This window comes from Pogoniulus pusillus, chromosome 28 (genome assembly GCF_015220805.1).
Source record: "Pogoniulus pusillus isolate bPogPus1 chromosome 28, bPogPus1.pri, whole genome shotgun sequence".
Taxonomy (NCBI): Eukaryota; Metazoa; Chordata; class Aves; order Piciformes; family Lybiidae; genus Pogoniulus; species Pogoniulus pusillus.
The window spans coordinates 16079172-16101306 of NC_087291.1; the positions used below are offsets into that span (position 1 = coordinate 16079172).

At 50.9% G+C, this 22135-nt stretch overlaps 1 protein-coding gene across 2 annotated transcripts; it reads right to left on the reverse strand.

Moving 5' to 3' along the window:
- Positions 1-9017: 9017 nt before the first annotated feature.
- TAC1 (tachykinin precursor 1) lies at positions 9018-18590 on the reverse strand. 2 transcript variants are annotated; one of them, XM_064167027.1, is made up of 6 exons: positions 18481-18589; positions 15246-15383; positions 15072-15168; positions 14388-14411; positions 12573-12626; positions 9018-9149 (listed from the first exon to the last, which is right to left on the reverse strand). In XM_064167027.1, the coding sequence occupies exons 2-6, from the start codon at positions 15366-15368 to the stop codon at positions 9100-9102; spliced, it is 348 nt and encodes a 115-aa protein (XP_064023097.1). In that variant the 5' UTR covers positions 15369-15383; positions 18481-18589; the 3' UTR covers positions 9018-9099. The 2 variants fall into 2 exon arrangements, with proteins under 2 accessions (XP_064023097.1, XP_064023098.1); XM_064167028.1 differs by lacking the exon at positions 12573-12626 and having other exon boundaries at positions 18481-18590.
- Positions 18591-22135: the final 3545 nt, after the last annotated feature.

Sequence of the window (22135 nt, forward strand, 5' to 3'; positions counted from 1 at the left end):
GTTAAGGTGAGACAGCTGTTGTGACACCCCTGCCATGCTCTCCTGGCTGACAGGCAGTTACAGCTCTATTAGCTACTCTCTTGCTGAGGAGTTTGATTTTCTTGGCAACCAGAAGCTTTTGCTGTCTGTGCTTCTCCACCCTGGAAAATCCTTCCTGCCTCTTCTTCCACAGGGAAAAAACAATCCAAAAGTAGCAATAACACCACCAGGGTTAGGAATCCTACGGAGGTCAAGGAATGGGCTGCCCAGGGAGGTGGTGGAGTTGTCGTCCCTGCAGGTGTTGAAGCAAAGCCTGGATGAGGCACTTAGTGCCATGGTCTGGTTGATTGGATAGGGCTGGGTGCTAGGTTGGACTGACTGAGCTTGGAGGCCTCTTCCAACCTGCTTAATTCTCTGGTTCTATACACTGCATACCAAGCCCTCACCTCAGCCAGCCTGGCAGAAGGAGCCTGGAGCTGAGAGTGGTGGCAGCAGTGCAGCAATGTGGTGTTTTATGAAGATTTCTAAGGACTGGATTAGAAGCAGGTAGGTGGCACTCAGCACAAGCTCAGGATAAATGTTTTTGTTGTTGCAGTGCTGCTGCCAGAACATTATTTAGCTTCTGCCTTTGAAGCACTGGCTGGTGTTTGCTGAAGCCTGGGATTCACAAAGGCAGCTCAGCAGAGCAGCTGGGGGGCTGGAAAGGGAGATCATAGAATCATAGAATGGACCAGGTTGGAGGAGACCTCCAAGTTCAGCCAGTCCAGCCTAGCACCCAGCCCTAACCAGTCAACCAGACCATGGCACTAAGTGCCCCAGCCAGGCTTGGCTTCAACACCTCCAGGCACAGTGACTCCACCACCTCCCTGGGCAGCCCATTCCAATGCCAATCACTCTCTCTGCCAACAGCTTCCTCCTAACATCCAGCCTAGACCTCCCCTGGCACAACTTGAGACTGTGTCCCCTTGTTCTGTTGGTGGTTGCCTGGGAGAAGAGACCAACCCCCACCTGGCTGCATGTTTTATCCTTGGCAACTCCAGGAGGCAGGGAAGAGGAGTTCTGCTCCCTGGAGTGCTGTGTTTCAGCGTTTAAAGACCTCTTTGCATGCAATGCTAGGCAAAAAAGTGGAGGAAGGTAAGATAGAGCTTGCTTCAGATACCAAAAAATGATGGGGAAATAGCAAATTCAATCTGAAATACTAACACTACTCAGTGGACAGAAAGGGATGGATACACCTGGAGTCCTGATTGCAGTCCTGGAGCCCCCAGCACAAGCAGGACATGGAACTTCTGGAGCCAGTCCAGAGGAGGCCACCAAGATGCTCAGAGGGCTGCAGCAGCTCTGCTGTGAGGACAGGCTGGGAGAGTTGGGGCTGTGCAGCCTGGAGAAGGCTTTGAGGAGACCTTGGAGTGGCCTTCCAGTATCTGAAGGGGGCTACAGGAAGGCTGGGGAAGGACTATTGACCTGGTCTGGGAATGACAGGATGAGGAGGAATGGATTTGAACTGGCAGAGAGGAGATTGAAACTGGGTGTTAGCAAAGGGTTCTTTGCAGTGAGGGTGGTGAGACACTGGCACAGGTTGCCCAGGGAGGTTGTGGAGCACAGAAGCACCCAATGTGATCTTTGGTCACATTGGGTGCTTCTGTGCTCCACAACTTCCCTGGAGATGTTCAAGACCAGGTTGGATGAAGCCTTGAGCAACCTGTTCTAGTGGGAAGTGCCCCTGCTTATGGCAAGGGGTTGGAACTGGCTGAGCTTTGAGCTCCCTTCCAACCTAAACCATTCTATGAAGATCCTCTGTAAAACACTTCCTTGCATTCAAGCCCTTTTTTTCCTTCACTCTGAGTAGCAGAACTTTTCCACTGCCTTGTTTAGTTGTTTCTATTTTAGCTAAGCCTGAAAGAATCAATACCAAACCCCAAACCCAATATGTAGGCAGCATCGATCCTGAGTTTGCAATTGAGTTATCTTAAAGCAGTGTTGTAACTACTCAGGGGCATATTTTTGTGTCTTCCCTCCTCCCCCTCCATTATAACTTTAATTTCCTTTGCTCTTAGGAGACAAAAATAGAAAGATTCCTGAGTGGTTTAGTAGAATGAGGTTTTGTTGAGCTTCAGAAACTTGCCATAATCACCCTGAAGTGCTACCACAGCAGCCTCAGCTGCTTAAAGCCTGTGTTGGGTTTGGGGGTCACAGTTGTGGGTTTTGAGGCTCAGGTTTAAAAGGTGCAGGGATCTGAGAGGAACACAGCCACAATGCTGCTCTGAGGCTCAGAGAGCCTCTGCAGGGCTCTCCTACCCTCCAAGAGCTCCACAGCTGCTCCTAGCTTGGTGTCATCTGCAAACTTACTGCTGCTGGACTCGATCCCCTGGTCCAGATCATCAATAAAGACATTGAACAGGACTGTGCTCAGCACTGATCCCTGGGGCACACCACTAGTGCCAGCTGCCAACTGGATGTGGCACCATTCACCACCACTCTCTGGGCCCAGCCCTCCAGCCAGTTCTTGACCCATAGCAGCTACCTTCTGCAACACAGAAATGGTTCTATGGAAGCAAGTTTCAGTGCTCTGCAAAGTTGCAGAGAAAAGGAGTAACTCACATGAGGTGACACTTCCCCCACCTCCCTCCCCCCAGCATTTTGATGGTTTGGAGGATCTGTGATTGAGTTCTTGGGTACCAGCATATGGAGTGCTGACAGTGCCAGCTGCTCTCTGAAACCTTTGACAAGCAGCACAGCCCCAGCTCCCTCAGGCTCTCCTCATAGCAGAGATCTTCCATTCCCTTCAGCATCTTTGTGGCTCTGTGCTGGACTCTCTCTAGCAGTTCTATGTCCCTCTTCAACTGGGGGCCCAGAACTGGACACAGTGCTCCAGATGCAGCCTCTCCAGGGCAAAGTAGAGGAGCAGGAGAACCTCTCTGCACCTACTAACCACAGCCCTTCTAATCCACCCCAGAAGGACATTGCCTCTCCTGGCCACCAGAGCACATTGGTGGCTCATGGCCATCCTTCCATCCACCAGCACTCCCAAGTCCTTCTCCCCTCTACAGCAGCTCAGTCCCCAACCTGTACTGATCCCTGAGGTTGTTCTCTCCCAGGTGCCAGACTCCACACTTGCCCTGTTGAGCTTCATTCCATTTCTCCCTGCACAACTCTCTGCTGTGGCAGCCACTCCACCCAGCTTGGTGTCCTCAGCAAAGCTGCTGACAGTGCACTCTGTGCCCTCATCCAGGTCACTGATGAATACATTGGACAATACTGGTCCCAGTATTCCATTTGGCTGTGTAGTTCACTTGTAAAGTCTGCTGAGGGGCATAGAATCCACCAGGTTGGATAAACAACTCTCTTTGGACTGTGTTACTAAGTACTAAAGCAAGTCTGCTTGAGCTGTAGCCCTCCCCATGATGTGCAACATGTGATGGGCTCACCAGTTTGTGCCCAGCACAGACACTTCCCAAGGGGAGGCAAAAGAAACTCCTCCTTTTGGTACTGGGTATTGCTTTGTGTGGAGGTTTTGCTCTTCTGTTGTGCAGCAAAGCTCTTTTCTTTGGCCAGTAGATGTAAGCTGTCCAGGCTGGGGAGTGCTCCAGCCCTAATTCTTTGTGCCATGGTGAGCTTTGCTTTTCATCCTCAGTGCAACAAATCATCTCCTCTGCAATGCAGGTAGCTGTGTACATTAGATGCAGCAACAGCAACAGTGAGGGTAAAACAAAGGTTTCTGCAGGAAGCACTTGGATAGGTAAGAACAGGTTGCCCGGGGAGGTGTTGGAGTCCTCATCCCTGGAGTGCCCAAGGCACTTTGAGACATGCTTTAGTGGTCTTAGGTTGTTGGTTGGGCTCAATAATCTTAGAGGTCGTTTCCAACCAAAACAATTCTCTGATTCTCCATCTCTGGCTGCAGTCATAGCTCTCCACAACCCACCACAGGGTGACATGTCACAAAGAAAAGGCTTGGAGACAATTAAATGACAGCCAGCATTATTCCTTCAGCTCCCTGCTGTGCTTCTGCTAAAGTAAACTCAAGGGTACATCATCTCAGCAAGGAAAAGAAAAGACAAAGCCAACTAAATGCATATGCAAAGCCTCTCCTGTGCAAACAGAGTGCTGTAGGTGCATGCAAAATATCTCCTAAAATATCTCTTTCCTATCACACTGCAAACTTCATTTCTCAGTTGTGCCCTTCACAGAATGTAACAGGCATGAATACAGCCTTCTGTTCTTTTCTTTTTCCACTCAGAAATAACAGCTCTCACCAGTGTTTGATTCTCTACCACCAGGGTTTGTCTTGTAGCTTTTGGTTTTAAATGCAGCCTTGATGCCGGTGGCAGGAGAGCAGGCAGGCAGAAAGGGACCTGGGGGTGCTGGTAGAGAGGAGCTGCAGAGGAGGCAGCAGTGCCCAGGTGGGCAGCAGAGCCAATGGCATCCTGGGCTGGCTCAGGAGCAGTGTGGGCAGCAGGACAAGGGAGGTTCTTGTGCCCCTGTGCTCAGCACTGCTCAGGCCACCCCTTGAGTGCTGTGTCCAGTTCTGGGCTCCTCCATTCAAGAGAGATGTTGCAGTACTGGAAGGTGTCCACAGGAGGGCGCCAAAGCTGTGAGGGGCCTGGAGCAGAGCCCTGTGAGGAGAGGCTGAGGGAGCTGGGGGGGTGCAGCCTGCAGCAGAGGAGGCTCAGGGAGACCTAAGAGCATCCTGCCAAGACCTGAGGGGGCTTTCTCAGTGGTGCCCAGTGCCAGCACAAGGGGCAATGGGTGCAAGGTGAGGCATAGGAGGTTCCATGTGAACCTGAGGAAGAATTTTTTCCCTGTGAGGGTGACAGAGCAGTGGCACAGGCTGCCCAGGGGGGGTGTGGAGTCTCCCTCTCTGGAGATACTCAAGAGCCCTCTGGATGTGTTACTGTGCGACCTGCTCTAGGTGATCCTGCTCTACCTGGGGGGCTGGACCAGAGGAACTTTTGAGGTCCCTTTCAGCCCCTGACATTCTCTGATTCTACCAGAAGGCTGCAGAGAGACTGTTTGCAAAGACCTGCAGGGACAGGGCTAGGGCAATGGCTGCAAACTAGAGAAGGGCAGGTCTAGATTAGATGTTAGGGAGAAGTTCTGCACCATGAGGCTAGTGGAACACTGGAATAGGTTGCCCAGAGTGGTGGTTGAGGTCACATCCCTGGAGATAATCAAGGTGAGGCTGGGCAGGGCTCTGGGCAACCTGATCTAGTTGAGGAAGTCCCTTCTGAGTGCAGAGGGGCTTGGACTGGATGACTTCTGGAGGTCCTCTCCAACCCAGCCCATTCTGTGACTCCATGAGAATGAACTGGAAGGGACTTTTAACCAGAGTCTGTAGGAGCAAGACAAGAAGCACTGCTTCTGAGCTGAAAGAAGGTAGCTTTAGATTGGGTATAAGGAAGGAATTCTGCACAAGGAGTGCCATGAAAGCTGGGAACAGGTTGACAAGAGCCATGGTGGACTTCCCAGCTGGGAAAGTGTTCAAGGCTGTGTTGCATCCAAGCTGGTCTAGTGGAAGGTGTCCCTGCCCAAGGTAGGGGAGTTGGAAGTAGCTGATCTTCAGAGCTGCCTTCCAACCCAAACCATTCTGTGGCTCTGCCAGAAAATTGAGTCCCAGCCCTCTGCTGGGTGCTGCTAACCCAAATCTGTGCTGTCCTCCTCACTCTAAAAGCTCGCTCTGACTTGTTGGGCTTTCTCTCAGAGCAAAGACTTTAGCTTCTGTGGGGAGTTGTGTGAAATGTGGAGGCTGCAGGGAGCAAGCAGAGGACTTGTTCTTTCCTCTCTGTGTCTCCTCATTCAGCACACACAGGCTGGGGGCTCTGGGAACTCTCCAGGCTCAGGGAACAGCATTCTAAAGCTTTTTCTTTTACCCTCCACTGAGTACTAGTCAACAATCCTGTTGCCATGTTATTAGCCCAGAAATCAGCTTTTCCCCCCACCCACTTCATTGAGCTCAGTGGGAGAGCAGGCAGAAGTTTATTAGCCTGAAAATTAGCCCTGGCAAGAGAAAGAGCTGGCAGAGCAGCACTGCAACCACTGTCTGGTCCCCACTGCAAGCCTGCCTCAGCTTTCCCACCATCTATTCCCCTACCTCACCAGAGCCAGCTCCTTCTTAGCTGGAATGTTGGTCTGCCCTAAGCATGGGCAGGCTGAAATGTTGCTCCTCACCTAGCAGGAGGGAGGTTCTTCATTTACCTACTCCTAATGGGTGCAGTCGTGGGGATGCCTCAGTTGAGTTCCCTGCACAGGCTCACAGTATGGCAGGGGTTAGAAGAGACCCAAAGAGATCATCCAGTCCCACCCCCCTGCCAGAGCAGGACCAGACAATCCAGCTCAGGGCACACAGGAACACATCCAGACAGGCCTGGAAAGGCTCCACACAAGGAGACTCCACAACCTCTCTGGGCAGCCTGTGCCAGTGCTCTGGGACCCTTACAGGAAAGAAGTTCCCCCTTGTGTTGAGCTGGAACCTCCTGTGCTGCAGCTTCCATCCATTGCTCCTTGTCCTATCCCAGGGAGCAGTGAGCAGAGCCTGTCCCCCCACTCCTGACCCCCAGCCCTCAGATAGTTATAAACATTGATTAAATCCCCTCTCAGTCTTCTCTTCTCCAGACTAAGCAGCCCCAGGTCCCTCAGCCTCTCCTCACCAGGCAGTGCTCCAGTCCCCTGATCACCCTCGTAGCCCTCAGCAGATCCCTGTCTCAAATCTGGGGAGCCCAAAACTGCAGGCAGTACTCAAATGAGGTCTCCCCTTCTGCAAGGGAAAATGCCAACCAGGTATTGAAATTCCATCTGCACACACTGCCTGCTCCCACTGCTGACTCAGCTGTGGCCACAGCTCCTGTGGTAGCATCCAACAGAGAAGCAGAGATCTTAGCTGCTGGAAAGGCTGTAGACCTCTAGCTGCCTTGGCATCTGCTGAGGTGGATGCAGCATCTTGGGACTGTCCTAAAAACACAGTAAGCAGACATTTTAATTGGAAATCTAATTGCACTCACACCTTTTTATCTCTTAGGTTGTGTGGATCCAAGCCAGCAGGTGCTTTTAGTGTGAAGCTGAGGGCTGGGATTTATTACAAGCCTGGGTTTCAAGTCATAAACCTGTGCTGGTGGATGAATTCCTCAGGAAATGATTGCACTCTGAGGTGGGGGAAAAGGTGTCTAAGATCATTCTTAGACAGGAGGGCTGGGGAGAATCAATTGACAAGGTCTTGTAATTACAGGAGGAGGAGGAATGGGCTTGGACTGGCAGAGGGGAGATTCAAATTAGATGTTAGGAAGAAGTTCTTTGCAGTGAGGGTGGTGAGATACTGGCACAGGTTGCCCAGGGAGGCTGTGAAGCACAGAAGCACCCAATGTGATCTTGATCCAGCCATCCAGAGGGACCTGGACAGGCTGGAGAGGGGGGCACAAGCCAACCTCAGGAGGTTCAACAAGACCAAGTGCAAAGTCCTGCAGCTGGGTCGAGGCAATCCCAGGAACAAATCCAGGCTGGGCAGTGCCAGGATGGAGAGCAGCTCTGAGGAGAGGGACTTGGTGGATGAGAAGCTCAACAGGAGCCAGCAGTGAGCACTTGCAGCCCAGAAAGCCAAGCAGAGCCTGGGCTGCAGCAGGAGAAGTGTGGCCAGCAGGGCCAGGGAGGGGATTCTCCCCCTCTGCTCTGCTCCGCTGAGACCCCACCTGGAGTCCTGCATCCAGCTCTGGAGCCTCTATTCCAAGAGGGCTGTGGAGATGCTGGAGAGTGTCCAGAGCAGGGCCAGGAGGATGCTCAGAGGCTGCAGCAGCTCTGCTGTGAGCACAGACTGAAAGAGTTGGGGCTGTGCAGTGTGGAGCAGAGGAAGCTCCCAGGTGACCTTCTTGTGGCCTTCCAGGATCTGAAGGGGACCTACAAAAAATCTGGGGAGGGACTTTTTAGGCTGTCAGGGAGTGCCAGGACTGGGGGGAATGGAGCAAAGCTGGAGGTGGGGAGAGTCAGAGTGGAGGTGAGGAGGAAGTTGTTGAGCATGAGAGTGGTGAGAGGCTGGAATGGGTTGCCCAGGGAGGTGTTTGAGGCCCCATGGCTGGAGGTGTTTGAGGCCAGGCTGGATGAGGCTGTGTGCAGCCTGCTCTAGGGTAGGGTGTCCCTGGCCATGGCAGGGGGTTGGAATTGGCTGCTCCTTGTGGTCCCTTCCAACCCTGCCTGATTCTGTGATTGATTCACATGGAAAATAGCTCCATCACTCTCACAAAAGAAAGGATGCTGCAACCCACCCCCCTCCCCGCCCCAGGGCAGTGTTTGTTTGCTTGGGTTTGGTTTTGGGTTCCTTTGTTTGCTTTTATTCCCCTTTATTATTTAAAATATTGCTGTCATAAAATCCCAGGCTATGAACTGAAGACCTCAGCTTCCCACTCCAACCTTCCCCATCCCCCTTTTGGTGTTGATTTTGAATAGCTATAGATAGGCAGTCACAAAACATGAACCATGTTGCAATGGTACAAATATATTTGGGGATTTACAGTACATTAGAAACCAGGAAAACAAATTGGGGCACTGAGACTGTACATCAGGCTCTGTTCTGCACTGGCTGTGAAGCTGAGAGATTGATTTTTTTCCAGGAAGAGAAGATGAATCTTTTTTGTTGGTTGTTTATTTATTTATTTAGGCATTTCTTTTCCTTGATTGAGTGAAAGAAATGTGTGGGGTTTGGAGTTTTTGTTGTTGTTGTTGTTGTGATGGGTTCTAGCAAACAGAACTGTGCTTTGTTGTGAGAGGCCAGCAGGGTTGCTGGCTCCTTCCTTGAACCATGACTCACCTACACAACAGGTATCACTGCCATGATATGAAAAATAATCCTTTTATTGAAGGGTACAACTCAAAGAAAAACAACCCCAAACAACCTCAAACAACCCCAAACAACCTCAGACAACCTCAAACAACCTCAAACAACCCCAAACAACAACCCCCCCCTCAAAACCACTCTCCCCCACCAAACCAAACCCAAAAGCCAACCTTCCCCCCCAACCCAAGCCCAACTCCCAGGGTTATTATGAAATAAATAACTCTTCCAGAGGGTGAGTAGTTTATATTACACTGCACTGGGCAGAGGAACAAAGAAAGTGGTCAGAAATAACACACGGGAAGGTCTCATTTGCGCCTCCGCTCGTAGCTCTGTGCTGTGCTCCTTTCAGAGGATCCTGCAAACGAAGAGCAAGAGCAGGACTGAAGCTAAGGGGTGCAGCTTGCTGTGAACCCCAGCCAGCAGCAGCAGCAGCCACTAGAGACTTGCAGCCCTGCTGGCTCACTGCTGAACCCCAGCACTGCGTTTGGCTCTCTGCCCAACCCTGAGCTGCTCTCGCTTAGTTTTATCCCTCAGACTGCGCTGTCCCCCAGGGAGGCTGAAGGGTTGGGAAGTGCTTTTTGCCTCTTACCTATTGAATTGCTTGGAGCATCACTCACTCAGAGCCTCTTTCCTCCCCAATATCCATCTAACTGATGGCATCTGAGCACTCAGACCCATTTGTGGCTGGAGGCTTTCTGTATCGTGTCCACCTTCTGTCCTGCGTGGCCAAGTCTTTGCCAGCTTTGAGCCCTCAAGCACCTGCACACAGCAGCTAAGCAAAGCTCAGACTACCTTGTGGACTTGTTGGAAGGCAGCAAATGGGAAAAGGATTTGGGGGTCCTAGTTGATGGGTGGTTGACCATGAGCCAGCAATGTGCTCTTGTGGCCAGGAGGGCCCTGATATTCTGTGATTCTGTGATTTGATGGTTCTATGATTCTGTGCTTCTTTGATTCCATCACTCTGTGATTCTATAGTTCTGTGATTCAGTGGTTCTATGGTTCTGTGATTCTGTGCTTATTTGATTCTATGATTCTACAGTTCTATGATTCTGTGATTCTTTGATTCTATGATTTTGCAATTCCATAGTTCTATGATTCTGTGATTATTTGATTCTATGATTCTATGGTTCTATGATTCTGTGCTGATTTGGTTCTATGATTTTGCAATTCCATAGTTCTATGATTCTGTGATTATTTGATTCTGTGATTCTATAGTTCTGTGATTCTGTGCTTATTTGACTCTATGATTCTGTGATTCTATAGTTCTGTGATTCTGTGCTTATTTGACTCTATGATTCTGTGATTCTATAGTTCTGTGATTCTGTGCTTATTTGACTCTATGATTCTGTGATTCTATAGTTCTGTGATTCTGTGATTCTATAGTTCTGTGATGCTGTGATTCTATAGTTCTGTGATTCTGTGATTCTATAGTTCTGTGATTCTGTGATTCTATAGTTCTGTGATTCTGTGATTCTATAGTTCTGTGATGCTGTGATTCTATAGTTCTGTGATTCTGTGCTTATTTGACTCTATGATTCTGTGATTCTATAGTTCTGTGATTCTGTGATTCTATAGTTCTCTGATGCTGTGATTCTATAGTTCTGTGATTCTGTGCTTATTTGACTCTATGATTCTGTGATTCTATAGTTCTATGATTCTGTGATTCTATAGTTCTGTGATTCTGTGCTTATTTGACTCTATGATTCTGTGATTCTATAGTTCTAACTAACTTTAAAATTAAGGCAAGAAAACTCTTTTTTTTCCTTAAAAAAAAAAAAAACAAACAACATTTTCTGTATTTGACCTATTCATGTAAATATAACCCCAGTGGAATCCAACCCAAACCCTTCCCAGGCTGTTGTGGCAGCAGATCTACCTACAGCTATCATTGTGCCACTGAACAGCTATTGCCACCACAGGCAAAATTGCCCAGGGATTATTAGAATAGATCCTAGACCCCAACAAGAAAAGCCTGGATGAGGCACTTAGTGCCATGGTCTAGATGGCTGGACAGGGCTGGGGGATAGGTTGGACTGGATGATCTGGGAGGTCTCTTCCAACCTGCTCAATTCTATGATTCTATGATTCTAACAGAACCCAACAGAGTCAAACTTCATTGTTTCCTTTTGTTACAGGCACCACATCACAGCAGCAACTTTGAAATTAAGGCAAGAAAACTTTTTTTTCCTTAAAAAAACCCCAACATTTTCTGTATTTGACCTATTCATGTAAATATAACCCCAGTGGAATCCAATCTAACCCCTTCCCAGGCTGTTGTGGCAGCAGATCTATTTACAGCTATCACTGTGCCACTGAACAGCTATTGCCACCACAGACAAAATTGCCCAGGAATTATTCAGGCTAGGTGGCAATTTGCAGCCTGATGCAGGGAGCAATATTAGCAGCTTGAGCAAGGGTTTAATTGAAAACAAGAAGTGACTTGACAACCATAATTGCAGAACCTAGCAGACACCATGCAATCCACATAATGTAGAGGTGGCAGCTAGCAATTTCACTTTTGTCACCCACTTAACAAAGCACTGAGAACAATTGCACAGGTGTGGAAATTGGGTATTGGGGTTGGATTTGGATTTTCCTTTTTGGGGGTTATTTTTTTTCTTTAAACATTTCTATTCTGGGGAATTTTCTGACATGTTATGGCTCCCAGTGAGTGACTTTTTTCAATCAGTGCAGCCCCAGAGTGAAGGAAACAGAAGCACAGCATTGGCAGGGTTGGAAGGGACCTCAAGGATCAATCAGTTCCAACCCCACTGCTATAGGCTTGGACACTTTCCACTAGATCAGGTTGCCCAGAGCCACAGCCAGCCTGGTCTTAAATTCCACCACCTCCCTGGGTAGCCTGTTCCAGTGTCTCACCACCCTTCTGGTGATGAACTTCATCCTAATATCTAATCTAAATCTCCTCTCCTCTAGCTTGGATCCATTACACACACCCCCCACCCCCCCACCCAGTCCTATCACTACCTGCCACCTTAAAAAGTCCCTCCTCAGCTTTCCTGTAGGCCCCCTCCAGACACCTGGAAGCTTGGAGCCACTGGAATCTGCACTTACTCAGAGGGGTTGTGCACATGGGGGAGAAGAATTCTGCCCTTTATGGATGCCATGGGGAAAGAACACAAATTCACAGCAGCAATTCAAAGGCTATTTCTTTTTTAGGGTAAGATGGGCAACTGGAAGAGGGTGGGAATGTTTTAGCAGCTTGACCTGCAGAATGAGGTTGTGTTGATGGCAGATTTCTGCTTTTCCACCTTCTGCTCCAGAGATAATGAGGATAAGCTTTATCTGGGAGGAGGTTGAGATTTGGAGCAGACATTGAGATGAGTTTTATGTGAGCCTCTTAATGCTTCTTGAGGTATCAGTGCAGTTTAGTGTTTTCTTGTGTTGGCACTTCAGGGACTGGCAGAATGTGCTGCTGGCAAGGACAGGGCAAGGTGATGCTGATGGGCATGGTTTAGCACCAGACTTGGCCAGGGTTGGACTTATTGATCTTTAAGGTCTCTTCCAACTAAGACGATTCTATGACTCTATAGAAGTGCCTTGGGGACTTCTACCTAACCTTGCCTAGAGATCAGACCAGCCTGGAGCAAAGCAGCCCCTAAATTATCTTGGTTAACAGAGAAAATCCTGATCCTTTTTCAGAGAACTCTGGGTCTAGGCTACATAAAGTCTGCTTCTTCCATCTGGTGGGAGAGAACAAAGAGGCAACAGAACGAGCAGGCTGCGTGTCCCCACGTCCCACGTTTAGTCATATACATACCAGAATCTAAAGATCTTTTGCCCATAAGTCCAACAAAAGAGTCTGTTTTATGCCCTGAAAAACAGATATTTGGGAGTGGTTTAACAGCTTTTAAACAGGCAGGCTTTTAAGCTGAGGTGTTCTCACAGGGGAGGAAGATGCTGGCTCCAAAACCATTCACAACCTCACACCGCTTTGAGACGATGGAGGATAAGCATCAGGCTGACTGCTCAGACTAAACAGGTTAGAGCAAGGCACAGGGCAGGCAGTGGATATCTTCTTATTAACTCTGCCAGACTTCTCGTTGTGTTCTGTGGGGGTCTAGCAGAAGAACAATGGCAGATACCTGATTCTTATTCCTCTCCCACAACAGTGTCTATCAATTTGAGCAAGAAGGCAGTGTCGTGGCACAGCCTGCATCTGTGTGATGCATCTCTTCCACCTGCCAGTGCTTTGGGGTTGGTCTTTTATATGTAATATGGAAAGGGGAAAAAAAAAAGATCTTCCTCACAGGTTAGGCAGAGCCCTTGTTGGAGAGCAAGCCAATGGGACTCTATGTCTGGACATGTCTGAGCTAGACAGACTGGCTCTGGTTTTAGGATATTTATGAGCTCAGGGTTTACCTTCCTGTCCTGTTTAGAACTCTTCAAGGCACTGAATGCAAGGAGGATAAATTGCTCCAAGTTTTGGCCTACAGCATGTATCAAATCTAATGGTAGCTCTAGTTTCAGATGAGGAAAGAAGAGGAGCCATTCTTCCTTCTCTAAGCTGACTTTTGAGGCAAGCTTAGAGATTTCCCTTTGTAAAGGCTTTCCCTTGGCTAATCCATCTTTGAAAGCAAGATCCTGAGACCTCACAGGTATTAATTCAAGGTGAAGCAGCTTCAGCAAGCTGGAATTCCTTTTTTTACTGAGGTCAGAGGGTTTTTTGGCATGAGCTTTGGATCAGTCTCTACTTAGTCCCCCAATAATTAATCCACACAGAGGGCCAGGACTGTTACTGGTCTCTGTGGACAGAGGAAGGCTGTAGGTGTTAAAGACAGGACTGGATGAGGCACTTAGTGCCATGGTCTGGTTGATTGGCTGGGGCTGGGTGCTAGGTTGGACTGGATGAGCCTGGGGGTCTCTTCCAGCCTGGCTGATTCTATGATTCTAATGATAATTTTTACTTATTAAGAGCCTTTTGGTTCCTGTCAAAGCATCTTCAGATAACGTCAGGGGATGAAGCTGTCACTATGCAGAACAAGGCTAACACCATGCTGCTGATACCATCGCCTCCTGTTTGGTGTTAACATAGAAGCAAAGCAAGGCAGGCTTTGTGATAGGGCAAGATACTCTCATTTCTATGCCAGCACATCATCACTCAGGGCAGAGGGAGGGGGTTTGATTCCCACCCATACAACGCTGAGAGCATCGATACATAAAGCATGTGACAATATAGAGTGCCTGTGCAATTATCCTGGGGGATTTGGGGGTTTCACTATCCTAATTTTCCAGGTCTTGCCATTTTAATTGCTCCTCTCCCAGCCTGGCAGCAAGCCTGCCTTGCCTAGGAGAAAGGCTTGCAAGATCCATCCCATGGGAAATAAGAGAGAGCTGCAACATCCGCGCATTAGCCTGGATCGAAATCTCACAGCTTGCAGCAGCCCAGAGGAGGCACAGCCTCAGGGCTGCTCTGGAGGGGGTTCAACCCTTTAGCAGAACCTTTTCTGCACCACCACTGCTGCCAGTCTTTAGCTGAACCCATCCACCTTCTAAGTAACCTCCTCAAATACACCATCCTCTGTTTGAATATCTTCCATTGCTTCCACCATGTGGGGGGAGGGTTTTCACTTACTTTTGTGAGAGATCTGGCCATATCCTGGTTGGAAGAGGAAAGAGGAAAGAACAAAAAGGAAGGGGGGGAAAAAGAGTTGTTGAAAAAGGATTGGCACACAGATATGAAGCTGTGCAATGCTTTGAAGTAGCCCATACCTAAACGCTGTGTCCCACTCACGGGAGACTTTAAGGTGATCATTTACTACTGCGGTTCTCTTTGAAGAGACCATAAAGCCTTGCTTTAGCTAAGCCCACACTTGTTTAGCTCTGCTTGGCTCCTATTTCTTGGATCGATTTGGGGGGGGGAGGACAGTAAACATGCAGAAAAGGCAGCAGTGTGTGTTATAAATGATCTATGATGTCTACTATTTAATAGGTCATACACACACAGCCCATTTCCACGCCCAGGCAGCTCGGGAACACGGATGCTGACCCGTGGGTGATCGTGGCTCTGCTTCCCGGTGTTTGCCTGCTGGGGCACTTTGAAGTGAAGCTCGCTCTTTGTCCCAGGCAGTGAGTTCAGCTGATTTTTACTGTGTGCCCTCCCCTCCAAAAAAAAACCCAACCCCCAAGCCCAAACGAGCCACGCTGCGACTTTGGAGGAAGGCTGAACGCGTTCAAAGCGAGTGACAACCGCCGTGAGGGCTGGAGCAGAGACATGCAGAGGGGTGTGAGGGGGGAGCGAGCCCCCAGCCCCGCTCACCGGCATCCCGCTTGCCCATGAGGCCGAAGAACTGCTGGGGCCGGGGTCTCCGAGCCATCCTCTGCAGGAAGTGCTCCAGGGGCAGCGACAGCTCCTCCTGCGGGGTGACAGCGGCCGGAGCTCAGCGCCCACCCCTGCGCCTCTCTCCCCGCTCCCGCATCCCTTGCGGCTCACCTTCACCGGGTCGCCGTCGGACCAGTCGGACCAGTAGCTGAGGTCGTCGGCGGTGCCCATTTCCTCAGCCAGCGCCTGCGCCGAGGCCAGGAGGAGCACGGCCAAAGCCAGCGGGAATCTCATCGCCGCCTCCACGTCCTGCCGGGGGCAGAGGGTGAAGGACTGGCCGCCGGCAGCCCGAGAGCCGTCGGGGCGAGCGGCCGCGGGCACCCATTCCCGGGGACGTGCGGGCACACAGCCCACACACCCCTCACCCTCCCCAGCCCAGCACATACAGCCCTCACAGAGCCCCCAAACCTCCAACCTTGCACGCACAACCCTCACACAACCCCCAAAACACACAATCCCTGACCCTGCACACACAGCCCTCACACAACCCTCAAAACACACAATCCCTGACACACACCTTGCACACAACCCCCAACCCTGCACACACAGCCCTCACACAACCCCCAAACCCCCAACCCTGCACACACACCTCACACAACCCCCAAAACACACAATCCCTGACACACACCTTGCACACAACCCCCAACCCTGCACACACACACCTCACACAACCCCCAAACCCCCAACCCTGCACACACACCTCACACAACCCCCAAAACACACAATCCCTGACACACACCTTGCACACAACCCCCAAACCCCCAACCCTGCACACATAGACCTCACACAACCCCCAAAACACACAATCCCTGACACACACCTTGCACACAACCCCCAACCCTGCACACACAGCCCTCACACAACCCCTAAACCCCCCAGCACTGCACACGCAACCCCCAAACCCCCAACCCTGCACACACACACCTCACACAACCCCCAAACCCCCAACCCTGCACACACACACCTCACACAACCCCCAAACCCCCAACCCTGCACACACACACCTCACACAACCCCCAAACCCCCAACCCTGCACACACACACCTCACACAACCCCCAAACCCCCAACCCTGCACACACACCTCACACAACTCCCAAAACACACAATCCTTGACACACACCTTGCACACAACCCCCAAACCCCCAACCCTGCACACATAGACCTCACACAACCCCCAAAATACACAATCCCTGACACACACCTTGCACACAACCCCCAACCCTGCACACACACCTCACACAACCCCCAACTCCCCAACCCTGCACACACAGACCTCACACAACCCTCAAAACACACAATCGCTGACACACACCTTGCACACAACCCCCCAAACCTGCACACACAGCCCTCACACAACCCCTAAACCCCTAACCCTGCACACATAGACCTCATGCAACCCCCAAACCCCTAACCCTGCACACACAGCCCTCACGCAACCCCCAAACCCCCATCCCTGCACACACACACCTCACACAACCCCCAAACTCCCAACCCTGCACACACACACCTCACACAACCCCCAAACCCCCAACCCTGCACACACACACCTCACACAACCCCCAAACCCCCAACCCTGCACACACACACCTCACACAACCCCCAAACCCCCAACCCTGCACACACACACCTCACACAACCCCCAAACTTGCACACACAGCCCTCACACAACCCCCAAACCCCCAACCCTGCACACACAGCCCTCAAACAACCCTCAAACATCCCTCACACAGCCCCCAAGCCCCCAGCCCTGCTCACACACAGACACTCCATGGATGCTCACACCCTTGCACTTACAGACACGAACACACCAAGTTGCACCCCCACAACACCCCCACCAGCTGCAGGCACCTCTGGATATACACACGCCCAACATATCTAGACATGTATGCAGCTAGGCATAGACATCAGCACATACATCCAGCATCACAGAGTTGGTTTGGTTGGAAAAGACCTTTTAAGATCATCCAGTCCAACCATCAACCCAGCACCACCGCAGCCATATCATTAAACACACAGAGTTTCACATGCACGAGCACCCCCGTGTGCAGATGTGCCTCCAGATACCCACACCTCCCCACCATACACACCCCAACACATATCCCCCTCACAGGCCAGTATGTGAGCTATACACACACCCCCTTAGATGCACACACCTGTGTAGAAGCACAGCTTTACACACAGACAGGCGTGTCTGGAGGTGCACACACGTCCCAGTAAACTCACAGGGATAGGCTTTAAAACATGCTTGTGTACAGAGACACAACATGTATAGTACCCCCCAAAAATGCACACATTTAGAGACCCCAACAGGCTTGCACAGAGACATAAGGATGTGTAGGGACCCCCCCGTAGATGCACACACATAGAGACCCCAACCTGCTTGCACAGAGACACAAGGCTGTATAAGGGCTCCACCCTAAATGCACACATGTGTAGAGCCCAATATGCTTGCACAGAGACACAATCATGGATAGGGACACCCCCTCCCCATAATGCACACATGTAGGCTCCAACATACTTGCACATACTGACACAAGCATGTCTAGGGACCCCCCCATAATGCACACACATGTAGGCTCCAACATACTTGCACGTACTGACACAAGCATGTATAGAGACACACACCCCCCATGCACACACATGCTTGCACATACAGACACAAGCATGTATAGGGACCCCCCCCATAATGCATACACATAAAGACTCCAACATACTTGCATATACTGACAGAAGCATGTATAGGGACCCCCCCATAATGCACACACATGCTTGCACATACTGACATAAGCATGTATAGGGACCCCCCCCCATAATGCACACACATCCTTGCACATACAGACACAGGCATGTATAGGGACCCCCTCCCCATAATGCACACACATAGACTCCAACATACTTGCACATACTCACACAAGCATGTATAGGGACCCCCCCCAAAAAATGCACACACATCCTTGCACATACAGACACAGGCATGTATAGGGACCCACCCCCCATAATGCACACACATAGACTCCAACATGCTTGCACATACTGACACAAGCATGGGACCCCCCCCAAATAATGCACACATATAGATCCCAACATGCTGGAACGTACAGAGGCACATATAGAGATCCTTCCCCCCCCCACCCCCGATGCACACACATGTAGACCCCCTTGCACACCTATAGAGCAGACATATAGGAGCACACACCCTCATGCACGTATAGACAGGCACATCCTCATACATATAGAAGCACAGGGATGGACGGCCAGACACACGCACAAGCGGATGGACGGACAGACAGGCGAGCGGGCGGACGGACGGACGGAGGTAGGACACGCTCCCGGAGGCACACGCACCGTCTGCAGCGGGGACACTGCTCTCCGTGCGCATTGGCCGTCGGCGGGAGCGCTCCCCACTTTATATACCTGGAGACGGGGAGGGCCGAGGCAGCCTCATTTGCCTAAATGCAATTACCCCCGGTTTTATCGTCCCAGCCCCGTCACAAGCCCCCGCCCCGGCGAGCAGCCCCCGCCCCCCTCTCCAGAGGTGCCTCCTGGAAGTGACGGGGCCCGGGGAGTTGGGGACAGCTTTGAGGTGGGGGAAGGCTTCCCGATCCCTCCCGGGATGCGGGGAGCAGGTGGAGGTGCGGATTTAAGGGCGAAGATGCTGCTTTTTCGCTTCCTGCCTGCTCTTCCCTTGCCCGCTCCGAGGGCAGAGCCGCTTTCCGCAGCGAGCGGCACTGCGGGGGCTGGGGGGGGTGCAGCGGGCAGGGACCGGACACCGGCGGGCACGCAGCGGGACCGGCCCCCGTGGCCAGCCCGAGTGGGCTTCGTCCTGCGCTCCCCGGGTCTGGGACAACCCCGGAGTGGTGAGACAGGAGCAGGAGCAGAGGAGGCTTGCACAAAGGTGGGGTTGTGCAGGTTTGGGGAGCCAGGCACTCTGTGTCGGGGGTAGGGGAGGCTTGCAGAGGGACTTCCAATGAGGGGCTGGGCTGGTCCCTCCGCTGGGACAAACGCCTTCACTGGGAACCAGCCGATCCTCCAGCAGCATCCCTGCCTTCATCCCTCTCTGTGACAGCTTCGCTTTGCTGCTAGCACTCGGCTCGGATAACTGCTTAGGGTCTTCTCTTCTGCAACTGCTGAGATTCTCTTCGGTAACTCATTAGGTTCTTTTCCGTTTCAGTTATTCCAACTTACTTCTCCAAAGTGGGTTGTGCATGAGGCTTCTCAGAAACCCTGGTGGCACCTCAGCACCTGTGTTGTCTTGGTGCATGGTACCACAGCCTGAATCCAGCACCTTGTGCAGAGTTCAGCAGGAGCTAATTGAGTTCCCTTTCAGAGAGACGGCAGTGCTCAAGAGCTGGAATCACACACACACAGAGGGTGCCACCCCTCTGCTTGCCCCAGCTTAATGGCAGTGGTAGACTTTCCAAGGACCATTCATGGGAATGTCATCGTGGATCCAAGAGGAACTCAGCACTTTGTTTGCTGAACAAAGACATGCTTAGTACCAGGCCTTTTCGCTAGGCAGAAACACTGCTCAGGAGCCAAAGTACTCCCCAGAGCACAGCCAGGCATGAGCCTCTTCCCACCTCTTGGAGGTGTCTACTCTTTGTCTATAAGGTTTTGCCCACAAATCAGAAAGACTGTGGCTCAGTGACTTAAGGGTCCCTCTGAAGTCAGCATTGAATCATACAATGCATCAAATTGGAAGTGACCTTTGAAGATCCAACCTCACTGCAGTGAGCAGGGACATTTCTAACTAGATAGTTTGCTCAGGGTCCTATCAAATTGACTTGGAATGCCTTCAAGGATGGGACTTCCACCACCTCCAGCAAGGAGGTTGTAGCCAGGTGGACTCGGTCTCTTCCACCAGGCAACCAGCAACAGAATGAGAGGACAGTCTCAAGTTGTGCTGGAGGAGGTGTTGGTGTGGCTCTACCCATGATCAGGGCACAGGTCCCACCCTCCTCTTACAGTTAGGCTTCGTGCTTGCTGAGGACTAACATAAAGATTGAATCAAGAGGAGTTGACAGTGGCCAGAATCACAGAATAGTTTAGGTTGGAAAAGACCTTTAAAAAGGTCTAAAAGGATGAGATCCTAAAAGACCTCATGTGATTAAACCCTTAAGTTAACAGTGCCAAGATCACTGTGTCCCTGAGCACAGCATTTAAATGCTTCTGGGAATGGTGACTCAACCACTTCATGGAATCATTGAACACCAGGTTGGAAGGGACCTCAAGGATCATAAAATCATAGTATCAGCCAGGTTGGAAGAGAGCTCCAAGCTCAGCCAGTCCAACCTAGCACCCAGCCCTGCCCAATCAACCAGACCATGGCACTAAGTGCCTCAGCCAGGCTTGGCTTCAACACCTGCAGGCACAGAGACTCCACCACCTCCCTGGGCAGCCCATTCCAATGCCAATCACTCTCTCTGGGAAGAACTTCCTCCTAACATCCAGCCTAGACCTCCTCTGGCACAGCTTGAGGCTGTGTCCCCTTGTTCTGTCCCTGGGTGCCTGGCAGCAGAGCTCAACCCCACCTGGCTACAGCCTCCCTTCAGGGAGCTGCAGACAGCAATGAGCTCTGCCCTGAGCCTCCTCTGCTGCAGGCTGCTCACCCCCAGCTCCCTCAGCCTCTCCTCACAGGGCTCTGCTCCAGGCCCCTCACAGCTTTGTCACCCTTCTCTGGACACATTCCAGTGCTTCAACATCTCTCTTGAATTGAGTGGCTCAGAACTGGACACAGCACTCAAGATGTGGCCTGACCAGTGATGAGTGATTTGGTCCAACCCTTCTTGGGAAGAGCAAAGCCACAATTTCTCCCTAAACCTCTCTGCATCCATCTGTAAGGCTTGGACAGCCTGTTCTCATGGTTAAAGAAACCCATTGAAACCTCTTCTGTGCAACCTCAGGCCACTTCCTTTTATCCCATCACTTGTTACAAGGGAGCAGACCCCAACACTCAATTCCATACAACTTCCTTTCAGTTAGTTGGAGAGAGCAAAGGAGCTTCCCTGTGGAAGCATCAGAGAAAGGTGCTCCTGGAGGTTCTTATCCAGACATTTCCCTCACCAAGCTTAGGAATGGGATTAAGTGACGCTCATTGTGGCTTGGATCTCAACACTAATGGGGAACTATTTGGGAAGCAATTGCCTGTGAAACACACCTCAGAGAATCACTTGTTTGATGAGTTTAATATGATGCTCCTTGTGAAATGCTTGTTTCAATTTTATGGTGATGGTTTGGTTTCCAGTAATAAAAGTCCAACAGCCTGATGCTAAGACACGTCGGCTGCTGCGCTGTCACCAAGTGACTCTCCTACCATCAGCTAATGTGCTGTGGGAAAACAGCAAACTCTATCTGGCCATGTGAGATGGTGCAGAATGCAAAGCTGAGTTCTTCCAGGATGCACAACTTCAGAGAGCTTGACATGAAGGGAGTGCATTGCTCTTCAGTGGCCTTGTGGCAGGAGATTATATGCTACAGAGAGTCACAGAAGGGTAGGAACTGGAAAAGGCCTCTGGAGATCATAGAAGCATAGGAGGGTAGGGGTTGGAAGGGACCTCTGGAGATCATAGAATCATGGAAGGGTAGGGATTGGAAGGGCCTCTGGAGACCATAGAATCACAAAAGGGTAGGGGTTGGAAGGGACCTCTGGAGACCATAGAATCACAAAAGGATAGGGGTTGGAAGGGACCTCTGGAGATTCATGGAAGGGTAGGGGTTGGAAAGGACTTCTGGAGAGCATAGAATCATAGAAGGGTAGGGGTGTTGGAAGGGACCTCTGGAGGTCATAGGAGCATAGAATGGTCTGGGTTAGAAGGCACGTCCAAAGATCATTCAGTCCAACACTCCCATTTCAGTCAGCAATGGCATCCTCAACTAGATCAGGTTGCTCAGAGCCCTGTTGAGCCTCACCTGGAATATCTAAAGGGATGGAGCCTCAACTACCTCCCTAAGCATCCTATTGCAATGTTCCACTACCTTCATGGTGCAGAACTTGTTCCTA